Source organism: Dipodomys merriami, unplaced genomic scaffold, assembly GCF_024711535.1.
Source record: "Dipodomys merriami isolate MVZ:Mamm:240054 unplaced genomic scaffold, mDipMer1.0.p SCAF_11, whole genome shotgun sequence".
Taxonomy (NCBI): Eukaryota; Metazoa; Chordata; class Mammalia; order Rodentia; family Heteromyidae; genus Dipodomys; species Dipodomys merriami.
The window spans coordinates 13,221,332-13,246,487 of NW_027202382.1; the positions used below are offsets into that span (position 1 = coordinate 13,221,332).

The window sequence follows — 25,156 nt, forward strand, 5'->3', positions numbered from 1 at the left end:
AAAAAAAATCATTCCCAGAAGCTATCTTTTACTGTTTATACCAGGCAATAGATAAAGTACTTTATGAGCATTATTCATTTAATCTTTTCTTCAACACCGTGAGTAAATGGAATCAAAATTTAAGTCACTTGCCAAGACCACATCACTGGTAAGAGTGTCTAGATTCTATGGCAAAAAAACATTTCTGCCACTTTTCCCATGACAGTTCCACTTGTACCTGGTATCTTGACATTGTTATCAGTAGAACTCTCCATGGTATCCCACACAGGATAATAAAATCTATGGCCAACTTATGTTAGAGATTACATTCTTACCCACTAACCTACAGTGCCTTTCCCTAGAAAGAGGAAAAGTAGCATGGCAAGCTGCTGCTACAAGCAGTTTCATAGATAGGCTCCAATTCAGAGGATATCCGATTTCTTTAGCTCAGACATATAGCTTATACACAGGAAACAGTACCAGAAGTTCAGAGTAACTTCAGTTTCTATAGTCATTTAATTACCTGTCCGAGCAATGCCATGAGACGAGATGGAGGTACCACACTGACTTCCCCAGCTAAGGCTTGGGCAATAGCTGCTCTTCTTTTCTCTTTGCTACTTCCATCTGGGTATGCCTGAAAGAGAGGAGGTAGCATCATTCCCAAAAAGTAACAAGAAAATAGGAGTGGACTTAAACAACTAAACACTGGAGGAAAAAAAGTTGAAACTACCCAGTTAAATGGGATTAATTAAACCAGTTTAGTTTTCAAAAACGGCTGCAGAATCTACCCATTGCATTTTAAAAATATAAGCTGAAAGAGAACAAATGCCAGTCAATGCACTTTGTTCTTTCTGGGTCTAACTTTTCACTTCTCTATTAACAAACACACAACCTTCAAAAATGGGACAGGGATGGTTGGGAAAGAATCTCAAATAATCAGAAAAAAATTATTTCCTTTAAAAAAAAAATTACACGGTTCAGGGCTGGGAAGTTGGCTCAGTGGTAGAGTGCTTGCTTTACATGCATGAGGCCCTGGGTTCAATTCCTCAGCACCACATAAGCAGAAAAAAGCTGGAAGTAGTGCTGTGGCTCAAGTGGTAGAGTGCTAGCCTTGAGCTGAAGAGCTGAGAGACAGCACCCAGGCCCAGAGTTCAGGCCCCACGACGGACAAAACAAACAAACAAAAAACCCCAAAATGATTAAAATAAAGACCAAAGGAGAAAAATTACATGGTTCAAGTGATAACACAACCTGCTTTACAAGCATAAAGTCCTAAGTTCAAATCTCAGTATCACTCCAAAGAAGGAGCACATTATCATACATTTTCTCAGTTATAAAAATTTTCATGGGGCTGGGAAGGTGGCTCAGTGGTAGAGCGCTTGCCTTGCATGCCTGAGGCCCTGGGTTCGATTCCTCAGCACCACATAAGCAAAAAGAAAAAAGCCCGAAATGGTGCTGTGGCTCAAGTGGTAGAGCGCTAGCCTTGAGCTGAAGAGCTGAGGGACAGCGCCCAGGCCCAGAGTTCAGGCCCCACGACCGGACCCAAAAAAAAAAAAGTTTTCATATCACAGTCATACCTCACGAGGATCAAAATAAGACCTGGCCAAGAGGTTCTCCAGATGAATATACCGCTCTGGCTGTGTTTGCTTTAACATAATCATGGGGTCAGTCTGTCTCAAAAGTGACCTGGCAGCACCCAATTCTCGGAGTTCTATCAATTCCAGAACCACCTGAACAATGGAAAAAAGATGAATGATTCAACACAAATATTATATCACTTTTTCTTTTCACTAGCAATTTCAGATGAACAATGAACTATAAGCAACTCCAATCATTCAATGTCTTCCTTCTTTCCTACCCTCCCTCCTTTCTTTTCTTCTCCCAAATTCTCCATTTTCAAAGGTGTAACACTACTCTCAGCACCTCACTTTATCTACCCATCTCTCTCCTCTCAGGTTTTCTGTTTAGAATAGAAATGCTAACAAAAAACTAAACTAAAGATGAGAATAGTTCTATGCCTCTGTAAACTCCAGACACCTTTCTCCAATCATCACAATTTTTCTTGGTAAATTATTCAATTTACCTGAACTATGAAGAAACAAAGTAGGCTATGCACAATGGCTCACACCTGAAATCCTAGATACTCAGGAGGTAGAAATTGGGAGGATCACAGTTTGAGGCCAGTCTAAAAAGTCTGCATAACTCCATGCTAGACATCATAGTATATAATTGTAATGCTCGGTAAGCAGAAGGTCATATGAAGAAGGACCACTATCTAAGGATGGCCTAGGGCAAAAACATAAGACCCTACCAGAAAATAACTAAAAACAAAAAGGAATGGAGGCACAGCTCAATCACTAGAGCTCCTGCCTAGTCAGTGTGAGGCCTGGAATTCAAACCCTAGTTAATAAATAATTTAGAGCTGGACATCTGTGGCTCATACCTATAATCCTAGCCAGCCCAGGCATGAAATTCTGAGACTCTTACCTCCAGTTAGTTACCAAAAAAAAGTTGGAAGTGGAGCTGTGGCTCGAGTGGCACAGTGCTAGCTTTGAGCGAAAAAGCTGAGGCACAAAGCTGGGCGAGGGTGGCTCTGGCCTGTAATCCTAGCTACTCAGGAGGCTGAGATCTGGGGATCAAGTTTCAAAGACAGCTGGAGCAGGAAAAGTCCATGAGACTCTGATCTCCAATAAACCACTCAGAAAACCGGAAGTGGGTCTGTGGCTCAAGTGGTAGAGCACTAGTCTTGAGCTGAAAAGCTGAGAGACAGTGCCCAGGCCCAGAGTTCAAGCCCCACAACTGACAATCAATCAATCAATAGGTCTTTGTCCTATGACCCCAGCTTAGAGCTCCTAAAATTCTTAGAATATTGTCAGTGATTAGAGTATCTTTGTTACTCATTAGTACCTTAAATCACACCTTAATTTGAACTAAAGAGATGGCTCAGAAGAGAGACTGAATTACCAGAAAGACCAACCCATGTGATTAGAAGGTTAAAACTTTCAGTCAGTCCAACCTCTGGGAGTATTGGGAAAGATGGAGATTGGAACTGGAGACTATGTAAAAACCTCAATAGCACTTCCTGGTTGGTGAACACATTGACATGGCAGATGGTAGCGCAACCTAATTCTACAAACATCACCTCATATCTATATTAGAACCATCTCAGACCTTTCCCTGAATATCTGTTTAGTCCTGATCTGCATCCTTGACCAAAAAAAAAAATCATAATTGCAAGAATTATTAAGTATTAAACTTAGTTCTGAGTTCTGTGAGTCACTGGAGAATTAGGAAACTTGAATACCTTATGAAAACACACAAATTTGTAGTTAGCCAAAAGTGTAAGAAGCCTGGAGACCCTCCAAATACAGTGGGTATCTACAGTAAAAACAATATTGTAGCAGACTGAGCATTTTACTTATATGGTTTTAGCTAATTCTGGTTAATGCTAGATTACAGTATAACAACTGGTATCACAATATTCATTTAATGATCAGTTGAGAAATAGTTTCAATTCTCCTAGGTTTGATCTCTAAAACCACACAAAAAAATTTCAATTTGGAAAAATTTTGGATTTTTCTAGAAGATAAAAATACATTGTCAAGCCTTAACATAGTAAGTTTTACGAGCAGTTATACCCCAAGAGTGCTTGAAGGAATGCTCAGATTCTCTCCAGTAAGGGGGCTGGGCCATAGCCAACCAGCCTATAAGCACCAACATCACCACCCCTCTTACCTGTTCATAGAGGTCAATAAGGGTTTTGTCTGGCAATTTCAGAGACTGTATAGCTTGTAAAACAGTATCCCAATGGCCACTATTAATGTCAGCCACAAAACTCTCAATGCTGTCCACTGTATTCAGAGAGACGGTAGTCTCCTCTTGTAAGGTAGCCAAGGCCCGATGTAAACTGTTCTCCTTCAAGTACTGCATGATAAGACGGATCACACTGAAAATAAGAAAAAGTAATTTAGCTTTCTCCAGAAAGGTTTTCTTCTCTCTATCTTTGGCCTACTCACCAGAGGGCAAAGTAAGCCCACCCCAGCTTAATTTCCCTATTCATCTTCCTTTTTTTTTTTTTTTTTTGGGTCTGGTCGTGGGGCCTGAACTCTGGGCCTGGGCGCTGTCCCTCAGCTCTTCAGCTCAAAGCTAGCGCTCTACCACTTGAGCCACAGCGCCACTTCCGGCTTTTTTCTTTTTGCTTATGTGGTGCTAAGGAATTGAACCCAGGGCCTCAGGCATACAAGGCAAGCGCTCTACCACTGAGCCACCTTCCCAGCCCCTCATCTTCCTTTTACTACATACTTTCTATTTATTTATTGTGAGTAAAACTCCCCCAAGAGTCATAAATTCTAAGTTTCATCCTGAAGAGAGAAGAATTGGGGTTCAGAGAGGGAGACAGGAGAATTGGGATTCAAAGAGGGAAAATCAGTTGCCCGGTGCCTCACAGTCAGAAAGCAAGTTGCTACCAGTTTGCTAGGCCAGAAATCATTTTTTCTTCCTTCCTTTTTTATTGGGGGAGGAGGATGTCTGGGGCTTGAACTCAGGGCCTGGGCGCACTGTCCCTCAACTTTTTTTGCTCAAGCTTAGAGCTCTATCACTCGAGACACAGCGCCACGTCTAGCTTTTTGGAGTCAGTCTCAGGACTTTCCTGCCTGAGCCAGCTTCACAACAATCCTCAGATCTCAGCCTTCTTGAGTAGCTAGGATTATAGGCATGAGCCCTCTGGCATCAGCCCCATTTCTTCTTCTTATTGAAAGACTGTCATTGTTAGGAAAACATCTAAGTCTCTGTTGGATGACTTGGTCTGTTTTTAAGTTGACAACCAAAAAATAAAAATTGACGATTTTCTTAATGAGGATTTGAAAACAAATAGGTAGAGCCATACTGTGTGTGAATGCAAAGTTAGTCCTCCTCATCTGCAAAAATAATACTTGCTATTTTTTTTGCCAATTTTTATACCTCCAAATTTTACACCTCCCCATTTGGCAAAATAATATCCCTCACTTTTATACCAAATATCCAGGACAAGGGAAATAAAAACATTGTAGATAAACTCCAAAAGAGAAGTTAGAAAGCTTCCACATATAGGGAGAATAAGCAACCACTGTCAATATGCAATAACAACTTACTTATAGCCCTATTATATTTATAATGAAATATATAACTACTTGTAGTTAAAAACTTCTTGACCCTGGGCTTAACACTGAGGAGTCTAGTAAAGACCCCATTTAGAGTATAGACTATAAATTCACTTGCTAGTGTTCCTTTCACTCAAGCGCTCTGCTGTGTGACTGCTCTGTCTCATTATTATTCTGTAAATGTGTATGAAATGTTCAGTCTTGCATATCCTGGAAGTGAAGCTGTAGCTCAAGTGTACAGTGCCAGTCTTGAGTGAAAAAGCCATGCAAAAGAGCACAAGGCCCTGAGTTCAAGCCCCAGTACCAGCACCAAAAAAAAAGAAAGAAAGAAAAGAAATAAGTGGACACTGGTGCTCTTGCCTGAGACTGAAAGGAAAGGATCACAGATCCAGGATAGCCTAGGCAGAAAAGTCTTCAAGACTCTATTTCAGCAACTACAAGAAGCTAAAATATGGGGAACAAGGCAGGAAGCAAGATCATATCTTAAAATAACTGGACATAAAAAAAGGGGAGGGGACTAGAGGCATGGCTTAGCAGTAGAGTACCTACTTAGCAAGCAGAGGCCCTGAGTTTAAACTCTAGCAGCACCAAATAAATAAAAACTTATTATTTGCCCCTACCCATCTTCATCTCTAGTCACTTTCATATCATCCATAGTACAGATCACAATATTGTATAACCTTATTTAAGGCAAATTATACAGTTTGGTCGGTCATGGGGCCTGAACTCTGGGCCTGGGTGTTGTCCCTCAGCTCTTCAGCTCAAGGCTAGTGCTCTACCACTTGAGCCACAGTGCCACTTCCACCTTTTTCTGTTTATGGGGTGCTGAGGAATCAAACCCAGGGCCTCATGCATGCAAGGCAAGCACTCTACCACTGAGCCACTTTACCAGCCCACAATGTTTTATAATATGTATTTTCTTCTTTTCTCACATATAAAACTAATGTGTTTTGTGGGTTACCAGTTATCCTCCAGACTAGCTGCTATAGGATGTAAATCCAAATTTACTACCCATGCAAGTGACTTGTTTGATCTTTTCTTTTTCCCCTTTTAGTGCTAAGAAATGAATCCATAGTATCAAAGGTTACATAGTACCCTTTCCCACTCAGTTAATTCTTCCAGTTTTGTTTTTATATCTTGATAAGACCTTACTATATTCAAGAAGGACATTTAAATCATGTAATTGAGTTTCCTCAACATAAGAAGGAACAAAAAAAAAACTACAAAGTAAATACAACTTATGCACTTCATGTGATCTGTTTCAAATCTTATTTGAAGTGGAAGTGTAGCTCAGGGGTACAGTGCCAGAGATTGAGGCTCTGAATTCAAGCTCCAGTACTGGCATATAAATTTTCTTAAAAGAAGAACAAAAACAACAATAAAATATACCATGTTCATTTGACACATTTTGTCAAGTAATGAGCAATCTAGTTCCTCAGGGACACAAATCTGTACATTTATTCATTTAATAAAAATTAAAGCAATTGACTAGACTGCTTATAGAATGTTTAGTATAAAAAGTAGTTAATAAGGGCTGGGAAGGTGGCTCAGTGGTAGAGTGCTTGCCTTGCATGCATGAGGCCCTGGGTTCGATTCCTCAGCAACACATACACAGAAAAAGTCGGATGTGGCGCTGTGGCTCAAGTGTTAGAGCACTAGCCTTGAGCTGAAGAGCTCAAGGACAGTGCCCAGGACCAGAGTTCAGGCCCACAACTGCCAAAAAGAAAAGAAAAGAAAAGAAGCTGTAAGTCGGTGGCTCATGCCTGTAATCCTAGCTACTCAGGCGGTTGAGATCTGAGGATCCCAGTTCAAAGCCAGCTCGGGCAGAAAAGTCCGTGAGACTCTAATCTCCAATAAACCACTCAGGTAACCGGAAGTGGGGCAATGGCTAAGGTGGTAGTACGCTAGCCTTGAGATGAAGAGCTGCGTTCAGGCCCAGAGTTCTAGCCCATGGCCGACAAAAAAAGAAAGAAAGAAAGAAATTAGTTAACGAATAGTTAGCTATTATTGCTCATAAGAACATGCCTCAGTCACTGCTGCCACAGTACGGTGCTCGTTTGGTTAAATCAACATAGGGTCTCCAAAACACGCAGTCTTTTCCAGCTCCTGCCTTAACTTAGTTATCTTAACCTGTGTGGCAGTCCTGACCATCTTTCTTTTATGTTTTTCTACAGTGCCACTGTAGAATCTGTTACAGCTTTTATCTTGCTTGATTTTCTTGTGTATTAGTTACTTTCCCCATCAAAACAAACATCCTATAAGGCGAGGGGCTTTTGTCTGCTATGTTGCCTATTCTATTTCCAGCGTCGTAAACCGTAACCTAATGGGCTTCCGTGTAAGAGAGTAAAACCCCCTTCCCGCTGGTAGCGGATCTTCAGGACAAATCCTCGGCCTCCCTTAGACTCAGAAACGCGAAGTTCTGTCTGGAAACCTAACTGTTCGGCGTCGGTAAGGACCAGTGGAGGGTGGGGTCCTGGAGAGCACCACTGAGCATTTTCCACAGCCCTACGCCCTAATTGTCATGCTTGGGGCCCGATCTCCGGATTCGGTGGGTCTCTCGTTCATGGTTGCAGAAGCCTGCAGGCTCCACGTTCCAAGCAAACCACAAGTCCCACGCCGGGCTCCTGACGCAGAGCCAGCGGTGTGTGCGGAAGGAACCGGGACCCTGAGGAGCCCGGGCTGAACGAGGGGAGCGCGGGTGCGGGCGGCTTCCCCGCGGCCCACCCCCACGGTGCCCGGGTAAAGCACGGCCACCTGAGGACAAGGAAGTGGCCGTCTACCCCGCGCCACGGGCACGGACGCAATCCCCGAAGGACCCTCCACCCCACGGCACTGACTTCCGGGCGCCCCGCCACGCAGCGAACACCCGCCAGCAGAACTCACTCGGAAGACTCGATTTCGATCGACATCGCGGTATCGCTCCCGAGCAGGCCCCGCTTTCCTCCCAGACGCCGCCGCCGCCGCGCAAGTCACCAACGACACCTCCGGCGGTCGTCTGTACGTCACTTCCGCCCGGCGCCTGCCTCTGGCCCAGGAGGCCAGAGACGTCCGGATCTTAAGGGCGGGGCAAACAGGGGCGGGGCCTCAAGGGGCTGGTTTGGAAATCAGGCCTTCTCTTGACACGTGATGCAATTAGCTGATCAGCTGTAGAGCTGGGCAATGGGGGAGGGCCTAGTGGCCAGGGGACTGAATTTACAATACTGTGTTGGGAGAGGAATACACTTGAAATAGAATGCTAGCCAGTCTCTTAGAAGAGTTGTTTTTTGTGTGTGTTTGTTTTTCACAAACTAAAATTAATTAATTAATTAAAATTTCAAACTAAAATAGCTGAAACACCGTGGGCCGATGGCTCACGGCCTGTAATCCTAGCTACTCAGGTAGCTAAGATCTGAGGTTCAAAGCCAGCCCAGGCAGGAAAGTCCATTAAACTCTTATCTCCAATAAACTACTTAGAAAAAGCTGGAGATGGCGCTGTGGCTCAGGTGGGAGAGCTCTAGTCTTGAGCACAAAGAGGCTCAGGGACAACTCCCAAGCCCTGAGTTCAAGCCCCAGGACTGGCACATAAAATAAATAAAACAGCTGAATCAACCTAACTGTAAAATGTTTGTGACCAATTAGAATTTGTAGACTCACATCTTAGAAAGAGGTAAATTATTTATAGCATTTCCAAATAAAACCTATTAAGTTGGAAAAAGTTTCACTGGGGTGGTACAACTACTGAAAAAAAATGCAAATGTATAAAAGGCGTGTTGAGATTTCTTTTAGTAGGCTTTAAACCTTACACTATTAAATTAGTAGTGACAAATAAAATGAAGGCCATTTAAAATGTTTTATTGAAGTCCCAGCTTACCTGGCTGCTTGTAAGGACACAATGTAGACTGATCTCTGGCAACTCCTGAAATCTGAACTCTCCACCATCAGGTTTTGCCAATCTCCTTAGAATCATACTGAGGAATTAAGGATAGGAAAATCTTGGGGGATCTTTCTGCCAAGGAAGCCCCAATCTGCCAATTTTAGGTTTCCCTTTGTCCCTGGGATGACAGGACCACATCCAGCTTCCTTCTATGGAAACAAATTCATACTTTATGCCTAGGCCAGTCAAACTGTGATCCACCCAGTCTCAGCCTCCCTCATAGCTGGAGATTACAGCCACACCACTGAACCCAGCTATGTGTTGAAAAGGGGTCTGTTAAACTTTCTGTTCAGGCTAATCTTGAAACACAATCTTCCAATCTCAGCCTCCCAAGTATACAGTGAGTGATGGCACTGACTTGATTTATTTTACTCTTATCTATGGGGTCCCTCTAGCCTTTCACAAATTTCCATTTGTTGTTCCCATTATATTTTGGTAAATATGGTAGATATGATACATGTTTACCCAATAATTTTGTTTCTGAGTTGCTGGAAGCAACTCATTTTTTTTCTGTTTCTTTTCTGTTTGTTTGTTTGTTTGTTTTGTAGGTCATGGAGCTTGAATTTAGAGTCTGGGCACTGTCCCTGAGCAGTTTTTGCTCAAGACTAGTGCTCCACCACTTTGAGCCACAGGCCACTTATGGTTTTCTGGTTGTTAATTGGAGATAAGCGTCTCACAGACTTTCCTTCTCAGGCTGGCTTTGAACCGTGATCCTCAGATCTCATCCACCTGAGTAGCTAGGATTACAGGTGTGAGTCACCAGCACCTGGCTCTCATTTTCTTTATAAATCATATCTTGCAATCATTTTTCTTAGTTGTATATTAATTTTGTTCTGATTAGGGGGATACTTATGCCTATATAGAAGATTGATAGTAAAAAATACTGATAAGCAGTGCAAAGGTCCCCTCCCATACAGGTTCTGTGTCCTTCACCATGGACCCAAGCACTCCTGTATGCTGACCCCTAAACATATCACTATAGCCTTGACCAGTGGTGAATGCAGGCTCTTTGGCATCACATCATGGCCTGTCGCCTCCAGTGTGCTCCAAACTTAGTACCAGACCCGGGGGGGGGGGGGGGGGGAAGGCGGGGATTAAATGATGCAAGGAGAGCTCATACAAGCTTCATGCAGCCTCTGATTGACTCCAGGGACTGATATGGTTCACAGGCTGTCCAATGATCTCAAGAGTAATATAGCTCTCTCCTGGAGATACCATATTAACTCCTGCACAACACCCCCCAAGGTCTCCCTTGGGACCCCTCCCGTCTAGCAGGAGATCTGCTTATCTTTTTCTTCAATAAATCCTTGTTTTTTCTCTTCTTCCTCTGTTTGTGGACTCATTCTTCAAGACCATAAAGACAAAGGACCTGATCCAAGTGCTGCAGTCTTTCAGTAGTAATAAAATATATAATATTGCTTATATAATAATTTCACATAATATATAATATATACTACCATAACCTTTCCAAAATATGAAAAATTCCAAATTTCAAAATATATATGACCTGAAGATTTTCAGTAAAAATTATCACTTGTAAGCCTAGCTACTCAGGGGCTGAGATCTGAAGATCACAGTTTGAATCCAGCCTGGGCAGAAAAGTCCATGAAACTCAAGTCCAATTTACTTCTAGCAAAAAGCTAGAAGTAAAGGTATGGCTTAAGTGTTAACGTGTCAGCCTCAAGAAGAAAAAAAGCAAGGGAGAGTGTGAGGCCCTGAGTTCAAGCCCCAATACCTACAAAAAATAAAATAAAAAATGTTGTGAACCTGTTCGATTTAGCTACCATCTTATCTCCTATTTGTATGTATCCATAGAGCTATTTACAATGACGGTTACCTAGCATCATCTTGGTGATGGAATTTGTACTAATATATATTCTCTTTGTTTTCCTGAATCATCAGCACTGTTTCTTATGAACATGCAAAAATAAAACCTTTCTAAAACATTGAAGAAGGAAAGGAAAGGAGAGAGAAAGAGAGTATTAAATGTGACAATAGTCCAGGAACAGTGATTCAAGCCTATAACCAAAGCTACTTGGTAGGCAATGATCAAGGGATTACAATTTGAGGCCAGCTCTGGCAAACATGGTCAGACACCATCCGACCAATGGAGGAGGACTGTTTCTCATCACAGTAGTGCAGGGAAGCACAAATAGGAGGATCACAGTCCAAGCAGCCCAGGGGTCAAAAAATAACCAACACCAAAAAGGCTTCTGGAGTGGCTCACATGGTAGAGTGCCTGCCTAGCAAGTAGAAGAGTATAAGGACCTGAATTCAAACCCTCCTACTGCAGAAATAAGGAAGGAAAGGAAAGAGGAAGAAAGGGAGGGACGGAGGGTCGGAGGGAGGGAGGGAGAGAGGGAGGGAGGGAGGAAGGAAAGAAAGAAAGGAGAGAGATACGAGGGCAGGAGCTGTAATCTATCTATATTGCTTGCTGCTTGAGAAAATCCCTGGTGCCTACCAGCCTGTTTCAAGTCAGAGCTTGTTATTTATGGCTGTGCTTGTGTTTTATACAGCCACATAAATCAGATCACAAGCACCACCCTTGAGAAATCTATACATCTTCATCCTTAGCTTTAGACATATCAGATTTTGTTTTGTTTTCTTTTCAGTGCTGAACTTTTGAGTTCAGACTCTCACTCTTTGCTAGACAGGTACTCTACCACTTGAGCCACATCACTAGATCAATACAGGCTTTTAAAATCTCTGTTTGACAGCCATGCCCCGGCTTGCCTTCCTCGTCCATATTTTCTCTGTAACAAACTGGATTAGTATATCCGTTTTTGTTTGTGGGGTGGTGATGTTGGAGATTGAATCCATGGCCTCATACATGTTGAACAGGAGAGGTACAGCCTAGACCTGAAACTGCAATCTTTGCCTACTCAAGAAAGGGTTTGTTAAGGAATTGCTTGCTTATACATGTATTACAGCTATATAATTAGTCCATTTCCATGACCCAAATCATAAGCTGATCTCTTGTTAACAAACTGATAAAACTGTCAATTGCTACCAGGTGGCTCATGCCTGTAATCCTAGCCACTCAGAAGGCTGAGATCTGAGGATCATGGTTCAAAGCCAGCCCGGGCAGGAAAGTCCGTGAGACTCTTATCTCCAATAAACCTCCAGAAAACTGGAAGTGGTGCTGTGGCTCAAGTGGTAGACTGCTCGCCTTGAGCTGAAGAGCTGAAGGACAGCGCCCAGACCCAGAGTTCAAGCCCCATGACCGACAAAAAAAAAAAGAAACAAAAAACAAAAAAAAGATGAATTTGTCTAGGAATTTTTTTAATTTAATTTAATTTTTTGTGAACATACTGTACAGAGGGGTTTGTCTAGGAATTTTTTAAACACCATAAAAATAAGGTCTCTTTCCATCTGTCCACCATATGTACACAAAGAAACTCAAACAGCATAGTGGGGGTGTTGTTTTCCTATAATCCTGACATTCAGGAGCCTGTGGAACAAAATTGGGAGTTCCAGATCAGCCTGGGACACAGAAGAGATCCTGTCTTGGATGCAAAGAAGAAACTCAAGCAGACCTTCACACAGACAACTTCTAACCTCTAAACCAGACAGTAACATTGCTCAGGAATCTTCCAATCTCATACTTGGAGAGCTCCTGGATATGATTTTTAGAGAAAAAATAGCCAAAGGAAATCCGGTTTTCCAATCACGCCCCCTTTCAGGGAAGGTGCCTTTTACAGAAGTTCATGTAGCCAAAGCTTATCTCCTTTCAAATTAATCCAGCAGAGGGCAGGACAACCAAAGAAAAACTACTGGCCCTCTAGCAGTCTTTGGTTATTAAGGAGAGGTTGAAGGAAAAAGATCCTTGGTCTCAAGGACAAAGGAGGTAGAAGGCAAGGTCAATATTTTGAGTGTCAAAGTAGGATGAAAGGTTAGCTTTACTTCCTTGTAAACTACAGTACTTAATTACTTCCTATTAAACTATAATAATTTCACCTAACAGGATAAGGCAAAGTTCGAGAAAAAGCATCACACAATTCTACCATAACAGGACATGATTTTTTTCTGTGTGTATGTGCATGCATATATGCATGCATGCGTGCATGTGTACATGCATGTGTGTGTGTGTGTGTGTGTGTGTGTGTGTGTGTGTGTGTTCTGGACTTGAACTAGGGCCTGGGTACTTGTCCCTTAGCTTTTTGCTGAACACTGGCACTCTACCACTTGAGCCACACCTCCACTTGTGGCTTTTTGGTGAGATAAGATTTGGAGATAAGATTCTTCCTGGGCTGGCTCAAACCTCAATCCTCAGATTTCAACTTTTTTTCCCCCCGGTTGTGGGGCTTGAACTCTGGGCCTGGGCACTGTCCCACAGCACCACTTCTGACTTTTTCTGCTTATGTGGTGCTGAGGAATCAAACCCAGGGCCTCATGCTTGCAAGACAAGCGCTCTACCACTGAGCCACCTTTCCAGCCTAGATTTCAGTTTCTTGAGTAGCTAGGACCTAGGATTACAGGTAGAAATCAACAGAGCTCAGCTTCTCTTTTTTAATCCTCACTTTCCACATCAAAGCAAGAATCCCTGACAGAGAATACTTGTATTGGTTTTGCATACCTACATTGATTAAAACAAAAACTACATGATTTTGGAGTCAAAATAAAGGCTAGATGTGGTTAATTTGGGGTGAGGATATAATCTCCCCTTTACTGAAATGCCTCACAGTTGGGTGTGTACTCTACTAGTGTGTTCCAGGTGGTAACTGTCTAGTGTCCTAGTCTTCCCCTTTGTCTGGGACCCTGAGAATCCTTGTGTGTGTCCACTGGCCAATTCATCATCTGTGACAAGCTGCAATGGAATATGTGGCCAGCATATTCTTTTATTTACACAGAAAGGGATTGCACCACAAGGTTGGGGCTCAAAGGAGAGGCAAGTTCTCTACATCATGACTTGTTAGCACTTGTGATTTCTAGAGGCTTTGCTTAGCACACCTTTGATCTTGGATTTGTGCAAACAGAATCTGCAGGGCCAGATCACAACAAACCCCAGAAGCTTCCTGTACTTTCCCACAGGGATTTCCCAGCTTTGCTGGCCTTTTAAGTGGCATCTCTAACCTCCTTCCCCAGATTACTTTCTCAGAGCCTCCAGGGACTCAGAGGCACAGAATAAGTTCTAAACTTTCGCTTTGGGAGGGGCTGGCCCTTCTGTAACTAAATCCATGGAAAAGTTCCATCCTTATTTCCTATCCCTGACTGTAGAAGAGCAAGGAATTCTCTATTTCTCTAGTCACATGACTTTTTGGGGGGGCAGGGAGCAGTCAGCCGTGACTAGCACTCTACCACTTGAGTCACAGCACTACTTCTGGTTTTCTGGTAGCTTAGTGGAGATAAGAGTCACATGGACTTTCCTGCCAGGTCTGGCCTTGAACTGTGATCCTCAGATCTCAGTCTTGTGAGTAACTAGGATTACAGGTGTGAGCCACTGGCACCCAGCTTCATATGACATTTTTAAGGTGACTAATAAGCTCACCACTCCTCTTTCTCCCTGTAAGGCTCTGCCCACTCCCAGAAGTGAGCTATCAAACACCACCTTTCATCAGCTATATCTGTCCCATCATATCTGAATAGCCCGGTGGTGGACACTAAGCCAAAATAAGTTTCTGGTTTCTCTCTTCTGGGTATTAAGAAGTAAGGCCTCAAAAGACTCCACATAGAGCTCCCCTATGACCCAGCAATTCCACTTTTGGGCATTTACACAAATGATCACAAACAAGACTATACTAAAGCTACCAGCACAACTATGTTTATCACAGCATTATTCACCATAGCTAAGATATGGAACCAAGCCAGATGCCCCTCAGTAGATGAACAGGTCAAGAAAATGTGGCATATGTATATATATATATACATATATATGTATATATATATATACATATATATTGGAATTCTATGCCTGCATCAGAAAGAATGACAGCGTCCCATCTGTTAGGAAATAGAAAGATTTGGAAAAATTATATTAAGTGAAGTAAGCCAGGCCCAAAGAAACATAGGTCCCATGGTTTCCCTTATTTGCAATAACTAGTATATGTCTAGGACAAGCAGAAAAGTTCAAAAGCTATGTACATATGACCATATAAGATGATGTTAAGTGAAATGAACCCCAAGGTAGGGACACAAGAGGGTTTATCTTTCTTGCTGTTTTTGTTTAATGTGCTTATAATGCACTATGTGATTTTTTTTTGTTTCTTTTGTATGTTCTTCCCCCATGGTATAACCCTTGTTTTCACTGTATTTGATTCTGGTGTCCTGCATCTTGTATATACATTTTTCTAATTTGGGGAGGGGAAGGGAAATAACAAAATGCTGAAATAAGGATACAGGTTGACACATTATAACAGTGAGATATACAAGACATTATGTTGAAAATGAACTTTACAGCTTGGGGGGTGGGGAAGGGATAGTAGGGGAAAAACAAAGGAGGGAGTGTTTAACAATGCTTGATAGGAAATGTATTCATTACCTTACTCATGTAACTGTAATCCCTCTGTACAGCATCTTTACAATAAAAATGTATATTAAAAAAAGAAGTAGGGCCTCTAGGCACAGCAATTCATACATCTATACACAAGAGATGGAAGGAGATAAGGAGGATCTTGGTTCGAGGACAGACTATATGGAAATTTAGTGAGACCTCCATCTTAATTAATAAGCAAGGTGTGGTTGCATAGGTAAGAGGACCACAGTTTTGAGGCCAGCCCCAGACAAGCATATGAAGCCCTAGCTGAAATATCATTAAAAAGGCTTAAAGCTAGGGGAATAGTTCAAGAGGCAGAGCAGCAGCCTAGGAAGTGCAAGGCCCTGAGGTCAAGCCCCAGAAACAGAGAGAGAGAGAGAGAAAGAAAGGGAAAAAAACAGAGAGAAGAAAGAAAGAAAAAGAAAGGAAGGAAGGAAGGAAGAGAGAGGAAGGAAGGAAGGAAGAAAGAAAGAAAGGAGGGAGGGAGGGAAGAAAGAAAAAGAAAGAGAAGTGAGAGAGGGATGGAGAAGGAAGAAAGGAAGGAAAGGCTTAAGTGTTCTAAGTCTAGCCAATGGAAATACTTTTATTCCTTGACTAGAAAATACTATAAAAAGGAAGATACAATGGCAGCCATTAACAGCCATTAGGATGTTGTCTGATTTCTGAATGTTTCTGAATGAACAAACATTCTACATGATAGCTATTAATATCCCATTTTATCGATGAGGAAAGCATGACAGTGTTAAGACTATGTCCAGGTAGTACCATGATCTTATTCCTAAAAAAAGACACAACTTTGAGTCTCCTAGCTATGTAAGCTGGTAAAAGATACCTTTTGAGTTAGGTCAGTATTCTCTTTTTCTGTCTGGAACTCTCTAGCAATCCAAGCTGGCTTCTAACTTTCAATCCACGTGCCTTAGCCTCCCAGGTTTAGGATTATGGACCTGAGCCACTACACTTGGGAATTCTGTCATTTTTACCAATAGAGTACAAACAAAAGAGCACTCAGATGGATTTTTTTTTCAAGTGCAAGCAATCAGATACAGGGCCTCCTTGTACAGTACATGCTAGAATTTTAAGTATGGAAGATACCAGAGCATGTTGGTATGCTGATATGATGAACTGTTAGCTACAATCCCAGCCTGAGACTGGGTCTTTCCAGAGGACCTAGTCTTGGCTATGAGGAAGAGTGTCACAATGCAGGAAAAATGGGGAGAATGGATGCTGTTACATGCTAAAGCCATATTTACAGGTGAAAGGGAATTAGGAAATGAAGCAAGTTCACACCAATTAACCTCAAGAATCTTCCCCTCAGAGATAAGTCCTTGTCTTCAGAATGCAGCACTTGGGGTGGTGAAAAATGGTGTTGCTGAGAAAAGGAGGTGTAAACAGGAGAGGGAATGTGGCTGGATTTGGTTGAGGAATCTCCATCTACCTAGCTGTTTTTTTGTTTTTTGTTTTTTTCCCCTCAGCAAGGCTTACCTGTGCTGTGGACACAGTAAATGGAGAGTTCTAAGGAGAGAGTTGTTGTTTTGTGAGGACTGGACATGTCAAATGATTGTACACCTATTTCTGTATGTGCTTCATATCTGTGTATGCTCATATATGTGGTATTCTGGGAGGGAGAGGAGGACATAGTCTGTATTTTTCCCTATAGCCATGACTCCCTGTATGGTTGCCTGTGCTATGGACCCAAATAGGCCCCACGTCTACATGTGAAAAGTGGGTTTGCTGAGAGAGTGAATAAGAAAGAACTGGAAAGAAGTATATTTTGGAGTGTGAAACATTGGGTTTAGAGACTTCAGCGGTGGTGCTTCTCTGCCTTGTGACACAACTTAAAATATGATGTAGGAAAACTCATGGAATTTTAAAAGGGCAAATACATATAAACATAGAAGCATACAAACAAACACATAGCATTCATTTCTAGACACAGAATTCAGATAGCCATGCAGATACATACACGCCCACAACACATACACTCATGCAGGAATTCCTGGTGACAGGGCACAATACAGATTGCCTCTTCTTCTCCCTCCCCGCATTAAACACCTAGCGGTTCACACAGAGAGGGGCCCAGAGCATGCACATACACAGCTATGAAGCACATAGACAGAGGCTTGTGCAGTCATGTGACAGAAACTTTGACACACACACACACACACACACACACACACACACACACACACACACACACACACGGCAGTCCTGTGACTTCAGGGAGATGGATTTTCCCCCGGGTATTGTTTTTCTTGTTGACTCTGGCCACTGTGGTGTCCACGTGGCCTACACATACTTCTCAGAAAGGAAGAAACCTGAAGCCTCTCCCAAGTAAGAAACAAAAGTTCTGGCACAGCCTGGTCCTGGCTCATCAGGGTAAGATGTTTGCTCTTACCTTTGTCTCCCGGGAACTTGCATTCTAGCTCAAATATTGCCCCAGGGACTTTCAGTCCAGGGAAACTGAACCTTCCTCCAGCACTGTGTGCCACAGGGACCTCTGGCCTGAGTGAAATAGACAATCTCTGACACCCAGAGCCTCCTCTTTCCTCAATCAAGCATCTCTTTCTCAAACAAGCCAACTTACACCATTACAGTGAACTGGCTGAAAGTCAAGAAGGAGGAAAGCAAAAAGGGGAGGAGTTCTAGAAATAAAGGATTCAGCCAGAAGAAAATGAGGGGGCCAAGAGGTGTTATTACATGGAAAGGTGACACATTGTAAGTGACACATTTAAATTTCAACTCCTGGGATGGTACCTGACACATAAGAAGCACAAATAGAATTTCATGTAGAAGGGTTGGAACCTGGTATCCCTGGTGACAGAAAGTTCAGTCGAGAGCACTGGGATAAAGTAAGGGGATGGAGCCTCAGTCTGTGGTCAAGGATGACAGGAATGAAGAGAAAGGAATAGAAGTAGCTGGAGAGGTTCAATAAGAAAGACTAGAGCTGGGCCTATGAGCTTTCTCTCACTCATGTCAGTTAAAATGCCACCATCAGGTAGCTATAGAAAGCTAACTTGTGAATTCACTATGGGAAGTGTATACCTGCCATGAGGTTGAAAATATGTTCATCATATCAGCACACAAACATGTTCTAGTGTCTATCATCCTTAAAATTCTTCATTGACCACTCCTTTCATTTCACTTCAATTCTCTGCTTTCTTTCATAGCCAAACTTCTAGAAAGTGTTTTTCCCCAATGCTATTTCTACTCTTTTACCCAAGTCTAATATGACCTTCAGCCCTACCATCTCTCAAAGGTCACATGATTGCCATGCTGCCAAATCCTAATCAAGAAAAAGCTGACGTTCAGAAGGGAAGAACTTCACTTTTTTTCAGCTTAGTTCAGTTCTTCAAGGCATATGAAAAATAATGGGTGTTTTGAGACTCAATTTCCCCGTCAGATATTTGTTGATACTAGATGGATAGCCAAGAGTCAAGTGATTTTGAGGTTGTGTGTGTGTGTGTGTGTGTGTGTGTGTGTGTGTGTGTGTGTGTGTGTGTGTGTGTGTGTGCTTACTTTTTGGCCAGTTCTGGGGTTTAAATTCTTTTTTTTTCTTTTTTTTGGGTCCGGTTGTGGGGCCTGAACTCTGGGCCTGGGCACTGTCCCTCAGTTCTTCAGCTGAAGGCTAGCGCTGTACCACTTGAGCCACAGTGCCACTTCCTGCTTTTTTCTTTTTGCTTATGTGAGGCTGAGGAATCGAACCCAGGGCCTCATGTGTGCAAGGCAAGCGCTCTACCACTGAGCCACCTTCCCAGCCCCATGGGGTTTGAATTCTTGATTGGAGATCTACCACTTAAGCTACATCTCCCACCTAGGTATTTGCTGGTTATTTTGGAGATGGAATCTCTTGGACATTTCTGGCTTCAAGCCATGATCCTTTGGATCTCAGCCTCCAAAGTAGCTAGAATTGGAGGCTTGTGTCACTAGTAACTGGTCCTTTTACCACTCTTTTAGTGATATTACAGGGTTTACAATAATTACTTTCACTTATTAAAGTCTGATAGGAATTTACCTCCTTTCAGGACAATTAAGAATCTTGGAACAATTTTTCTCCAATTACTTTCTTTAGGCTTGTATGTTATTTTTACACATTTTAGTTTCACATACATTTTAAGCCTCATAAGACAATAATAATAGTAGTAATAATAATAATAGGTGATGATGTTCCCATACAACAAACAATTAGGTTTACACATATATTTACTATTTTATTGCTCTTTATTCTTTTCTGCATTTCCAAACTTCTATCTGGAATTTGTGAATGTGTGTGTGTGTGTGTGTGTGTGTGTGTGTGTGTGTGTGTGTGTTACTAGGCTTTGAACTCAGTGGTTCACTCTTGCTAGGATTCTACCACTTGTTATACCCCAACCTTCATTTTCCTTTTGCCCAAACATTTTTTTTTTGGTGGGGGGAGTATTAGAGTTTGAACTCCTATAAGCCAGGAGCTCTACCACCTGAGCCATGTTCTCAGCCTTTTTGGCTTTAGTTATTTTTTCAAAATAGTCACACTTTTTATGCAGGCCAGCCTGATCCGCAATCCTTCAACTTCCAATATAGCTGCAATAATTCAATGGAGATTCATTGGGACTCTATTTTAGCTATCTCTAAACTTTTTTTTTTTTGGCCTGGGCGCTGTCCCTCAGCTCTTCAGCTCAAGGCTAGTGCTCTACTACTTGAGCCATAGCACTACTTCTGGCTTTTTCTGTTTATGTGGTACTTATGAATCGAATCCAGGGCCTCATGCAAGGCAAGCACTCTACCACTGAGCTACCTTACCTATCTCTAAAGTTTTATTCCTGTATTTGTTTCCTGCTTATAGGATCATAGCTTGAGGCTAGCCTGGACAGAAAAGTTCGGAAGACTCCCTTTCAAAACATTTGGGAGGCTGAAAACTTGGATCTCCCTTAGGCTGTATCTGGGAAGAAAGCAGGAGTTTGGCCACAGGACAAGTTTGTTGTTGTTTTTGGTTTTTTCTTTTTGTCCGTAGTGGGGCTTGAACTCTAAGCCTAGGCTCTATCTCTGAGCTCCTCAGGTGAGCCTTCTACCACTTGAGCCACAGAACCACTTCTGGCTTTCTGGTGGTTAATTGGAGATAAAAGTGTGATGGACTCTCCTGTCTGGGCTGGGTTTGAACCACGATCCTCAGCTCTCAGCCTCCTGAGTAGCTAGGATTAGAGGCATGAGCCACCGGCACCTGCTCACAGGATAAATTTAATATCTCACTTTGTAAGCTCAACTTTGTGTCTCTGCAGCTTCAGAGCAGGGGTGAGACAGACTGGAAAAGACCAAGCAACAAGCCCTTTCAGGGGAATTTGTGCAAAGGCCTAGTCCCCTTTAGATCCTATGCCATGCTCTTAGCGGTCCCTCAGAACTTCCAGGGGCTGCCCTTTCTTCCCTCTTCCTTCCTAGGTTTCCTGGTTTGACAAAGTAGACCCATTTCTGGCCTTGAAGCCTTAGAGGGGGGATAGGAGTCCTCCAGCTGCAACCTTTAACTGTCTGGAAGACTAGAGAAATAAAGATCAAAAATGCCCCAAAGAATTTCCTTAGCCGGCAGCTCTGAAGGACCTTCACAGCCTTTTTCTCTCCTTCCTTCATTTCTTTCCTTCCTTCCTTATTTCCTTCCTTCCTTCATTTCTTTCCTTCCTTCCTTCCTTCCTTCCTTCCTTCCTTCCTTCCTTCATTTCTTTCCTTCCTTCCTTCCTTCTCTCTCTCTTTCTTTCCTTGCTCTCTACTCCCATTTCCTTTCCTTTCTTCCTCTTTCCTTTTTAAAATTTTTATTTTTTGGTCTTTTAAGGCAGGTTCCCGTTTCATAGCCCATACTGACTCTGAACTCTTGATCTCCCTGCCTCACTCTCCCGAGTGCTGAGGATTACAGTCATGCACCACCATAACCAGGTAACTGCTTTTGTTGTTGTTGTTGCAGTTCTGGGGATTGAATCTAGGTCCTTACAAATGCCAGGCAAGAAGTCTACCACCAAACAACACAAACAACCCTTCACCTCATTTCTAGATAAGGGCCAGAGAGGGGTGATCTGATTTTGGTAACTCAGAAGTCAACCTTGATCTCCTAGTCCAAGATTTTCTCTGTTCTCTCTACTGCTTATATTCTTCCAATATGAGGCAGCCATGTTGTGTGCTAGGATATGCTATTATCTCAGAGTACAATCCCCTGTAGGTTGTGGGCAGTGAACCTGCACAGAGAGTAGGTACAAGACAGGATGAGAATCCACAGATGCTGAGAACCAACAGGGACTAGCTCTGTCAGCCAAACTCACAAGACACACTCAGGAGCACTGTCAGACACAGAGCAAGCAGAGGTAGACCAGGATGGCATCAGAGACTTTTCCCAGCAGACAAATTGGTGGTGGTGGTGGTGGTAGTGAAGGTGGTAATTACTCCTATCCTCAGCAGACAGTCTAGTCTGCCTCTCCCCATTCTACAGTCTTGCTTTGGCTAGGTAAGCACCTATTCAGACAAAACCAGATGGAACATACATGACTGAGGTCTGGAGTTGAGGTAAAACCCCTTGTCCTGCTCTTTCAAGATCTTGGTTCAGCCTCTCTAAACATCATAATTCACCAAAACAAACCACAGCTCCTAGCTTCACTCAGGAAACTGTGTTTGCCTGTGGTGTAGGTCGGGGCTGGGAAGAATGTGGCAATTTACCCTCCTTTGAGAAGAGGGTATATGATGAGAGAGGAGAAGTACCCAGGAAGAAAGGGAGAGCTGAGCAGGCACCCAGGCCCCTGCAATGCTGCCTGTCTCTCCACTTGCCCTTCTGAGCACCTGAAGTGTTGGGGCAAATATTCAGGAGGGATCAGCCCTCTTGGGCACTGGGGGCTGGCCCAAGGCAAGAACAGTCCAGGAAGATGAAGGAAGTATGCTGTCTGGGAGCTGGGACTGGTGTTACTGCCCACAGAAATGCTCCCAGAGGCAGAAAGCCCCACTTGTTCAGATTCATGTGTCCTCAGCCCCCAAGAGGACTCTTGCTCCATTGTCCCCATGTGAGGCTTCTCTTCAGCCTCATGGATAGTTTCATAACCAATTCCTTATGTCTCCCAGGCACAGGCAACACTGGTGCCCCAGTGTAGAGAATCTCCAAGTTTACTAGGTTTCCAGGTCCTCTAAAACTATAAAGGGAAAACAAAACACAGTCCTATCAGAGAATTGCACTTGGGTCCAGTGCTGGATCTAGAATTTCTCTCAGCAATGCTACCGCAGCCAGGCTCTGTGAAGGCCTAGGGCAAGGTGCCTTTCAGCCTCCAGTTCCAGCTATAGTGAAAGCTAGTGGGGCTAGATGAGCAGCCAGCCTAGGGAACAGAATTCTGTGCTGGGACTCAGGAGATCTGCTTTAGACACTAACTCTGTGGGAACCTAGGCAAGTCATGTGTCCTTCCTGAGCTTGTATCCAGGATTATTGAAATGAGTAACACAGAGCAGGTGAGGGATTATAATTGGGTAGCAGTTTACAGATTCTACCTGCATCTCCTCCCAGCTTGGTGAAGTTAGAAAGCAGAGGACTAGGCCTCAGAGGTGCTGTCTCCCACGCTGCTATCATCAGGAGAGACAGACAAAAATCAGGCCCAAAACAGACCAAAATCCCCTCTGAAGGCCCTGACTGGATAGCCTCCACGGTACAGGGCGTCTAGCTGGTTAGGCTGCATGGAACTTTGAGTGGGGGTGGGTCAAAGCTCAGCACACAGCCCTCACACCCAACCTCATAGGACCCAAGAATGGGTCTTATCACTGTAGCTGGTCACAGCTTGATTCATGCCTCACAGGCAGGGACCAGATCCAGTAGCACAGACCAATTGTCCAGCATTTACATCTGGCCCGGAAATGAGTTTGTAACAGCTCCAGATTGTGTCAGGATCCAGATGTCAGGGCCTGCTAACAGAATCCAGATTCTTGGATTCTGGGGTCAAAGCTCTACTGGTAATAAGGTTTTCCCCACTTCCTCCCTGACTTCTGCCCCTCCCAGGCCTCCTGATCAGACCTCTAGCCAATCTTGCCCTTTCAGAGCCCAGGGCTTAGCACTTACCACCCACCCCCTTACTGTTCTTTGATGTGGTTATGTTATTATACAACCCTGAGGAATCAGTTGCAGTCAGCGAAGAGTGGCAAGTAATGGCATAACTTGTTTTAAATATGAATTACTACAAGTGCCCCCAGCTTGCCTTGGGCTCCTGTTTAGCCTTCTCCAGCTTTTCCCATAACCACACCACATTCTACCATTTTTAAACAGGGATCAGGCCTCCCCCATGGGAGCTAGCCTCTCCATTCCAAGTCTCAACTTAGTTTGTAGTGCTAGGAATATAACCCAGAGACTTGAACACACTGGGTAAGTTCTGTCCACTAAGCTACACTTTAAGTCCTCAATGTGACCTCTCAATGAAGCTAATATTCTGAACAAAGGCCTCACCCCTCGGACAGCTCCTGAAACTTTAAAGGATGCTATCCCATCACTGTATCCAGAACAAGAGCCTACCCCAGTCTGTGCAAAGAAGGGAAGTCATCCTCAATCTTTTGCTCCTACAACTCTCCAGTGCTGCCTGCATCACAGCTTCATCTCCTCTACCCAAGTCCCCATCTGCCTAAGGACTAGTTGTACTTACATCATAACTTGGCCTGACCTAGCCTCTCTAGAAAAGAACGGTATTTGTCTTGATAAGTGTAGCAACTGAAAAGCTAGTTCTCTGGAACCAAGTATCAGGCTGGGTTCAGTAGCCAAGCTGAGTCCTCCTAATTTGTCAGTCCTCATATGGCATATCCTGTGTGACCCAGCCTACCTCTGCCAAATCTCCTGGTAAATACTGGGTCTAACTATGATATTCTGCCACTTGCACAGACAGATGAGGAAAAGCCTTGTCCACAGGAAGCCTTTTTTTTTTTTTTTTTTTTTGTCAGTTGTGGGGCTTGAACTCTGGGCCTGGGTGCTGCCCCTGTGCTCTTCAGCTCAAGGCAAGCGCTCTACCACTTGAGCCACAGCGCCACTTCCCATTTTCTAGTGGTTAGTTGGAGATAAGAGTCTCAAGACTTTCCTGCCCAGGATGGCCTTGAACTGTGATCCTCAGATCTCTGTCTCCTGAGTAGTAAGATCATAGGTGTGAGCTGCTCCGGCACCTAGCTTATTTGATTTTTTTAAAAACAATATTGTGATGAAATATATTTAACATAAAACTTAACCTCTGTGTGTGTGCGTGTGTGTGTGCATGTGTGTGTGTGTGTGTGTGTGTGTGTGTGTGTGCGTGCGCATTAGTCCTAGTGCTTAAACTCAGGGCCTGAGCAGTGTCTCTGAGATTCTTTGCTCAAGGTTAGCACACAGTTCTATTTTTGGCTTTTTGGTGATTAAGAGCTTTCCTGTTCAGGCTGGCTTGAAACCATGATTCTCAGATCTCAGCTTCCTGAGTAGCTAGAATTTCAGTTGTGAACCACCAGCACCTGGCCTGAGCTGACAATTTATAAGTCAGAAGCCTGACTTGTTAAAAAAAAAAAAACAAACAGCAACTAAAGGACAGCAGATGACATAAAGAACAGAGACAAAGAAGTATTTCTAAAGGACAGAAATCAGATGGGGCGCTTTCTCCTACCTACACAGGAAGATTCTGTCTGGAACAAAATAGAATTTACCAAATCCCAGAGGGACATCCAGTG

General features: G+C 43.3%; 1 protein-coding gene across 1 annotated transcript in view; it reads right to left on the reverse strand.

Moving 5' to 3' along the window:
- Nucleotides 1–8,107, reverse strand: part of Smu1 (SMU1 DNA replication regulator and spliceosomal factor) — a 40,227-nt gene extending 32,120 nt beyond the window's left edge. The window contains exons 1-4 of the mRNA XM_070008682.1: nt 8,001–8,107; nt 3,715–3,925; nt 1,557–1,709; nt 503–613 (exon numbers count right to left, since the gene is read on the reverse strand). Of these exons, the coding sequence (XP_069864783.1) occupies nt 503–613; nt 1,557–1,709; nt 3,715–3,925; nt 8,001–8,026 (501 nt within the window). The 5' untranslated portion in view covers nt 8,027–8,107. The remainder of the gene's footprint in view (nt 1–502; nt 614–1,556; nt 1,710–3,714; nt 3,926–8,000) is intronic.
- Nucleotides 8,108–25,156: the final 17,049 nt, after the last annotated feature.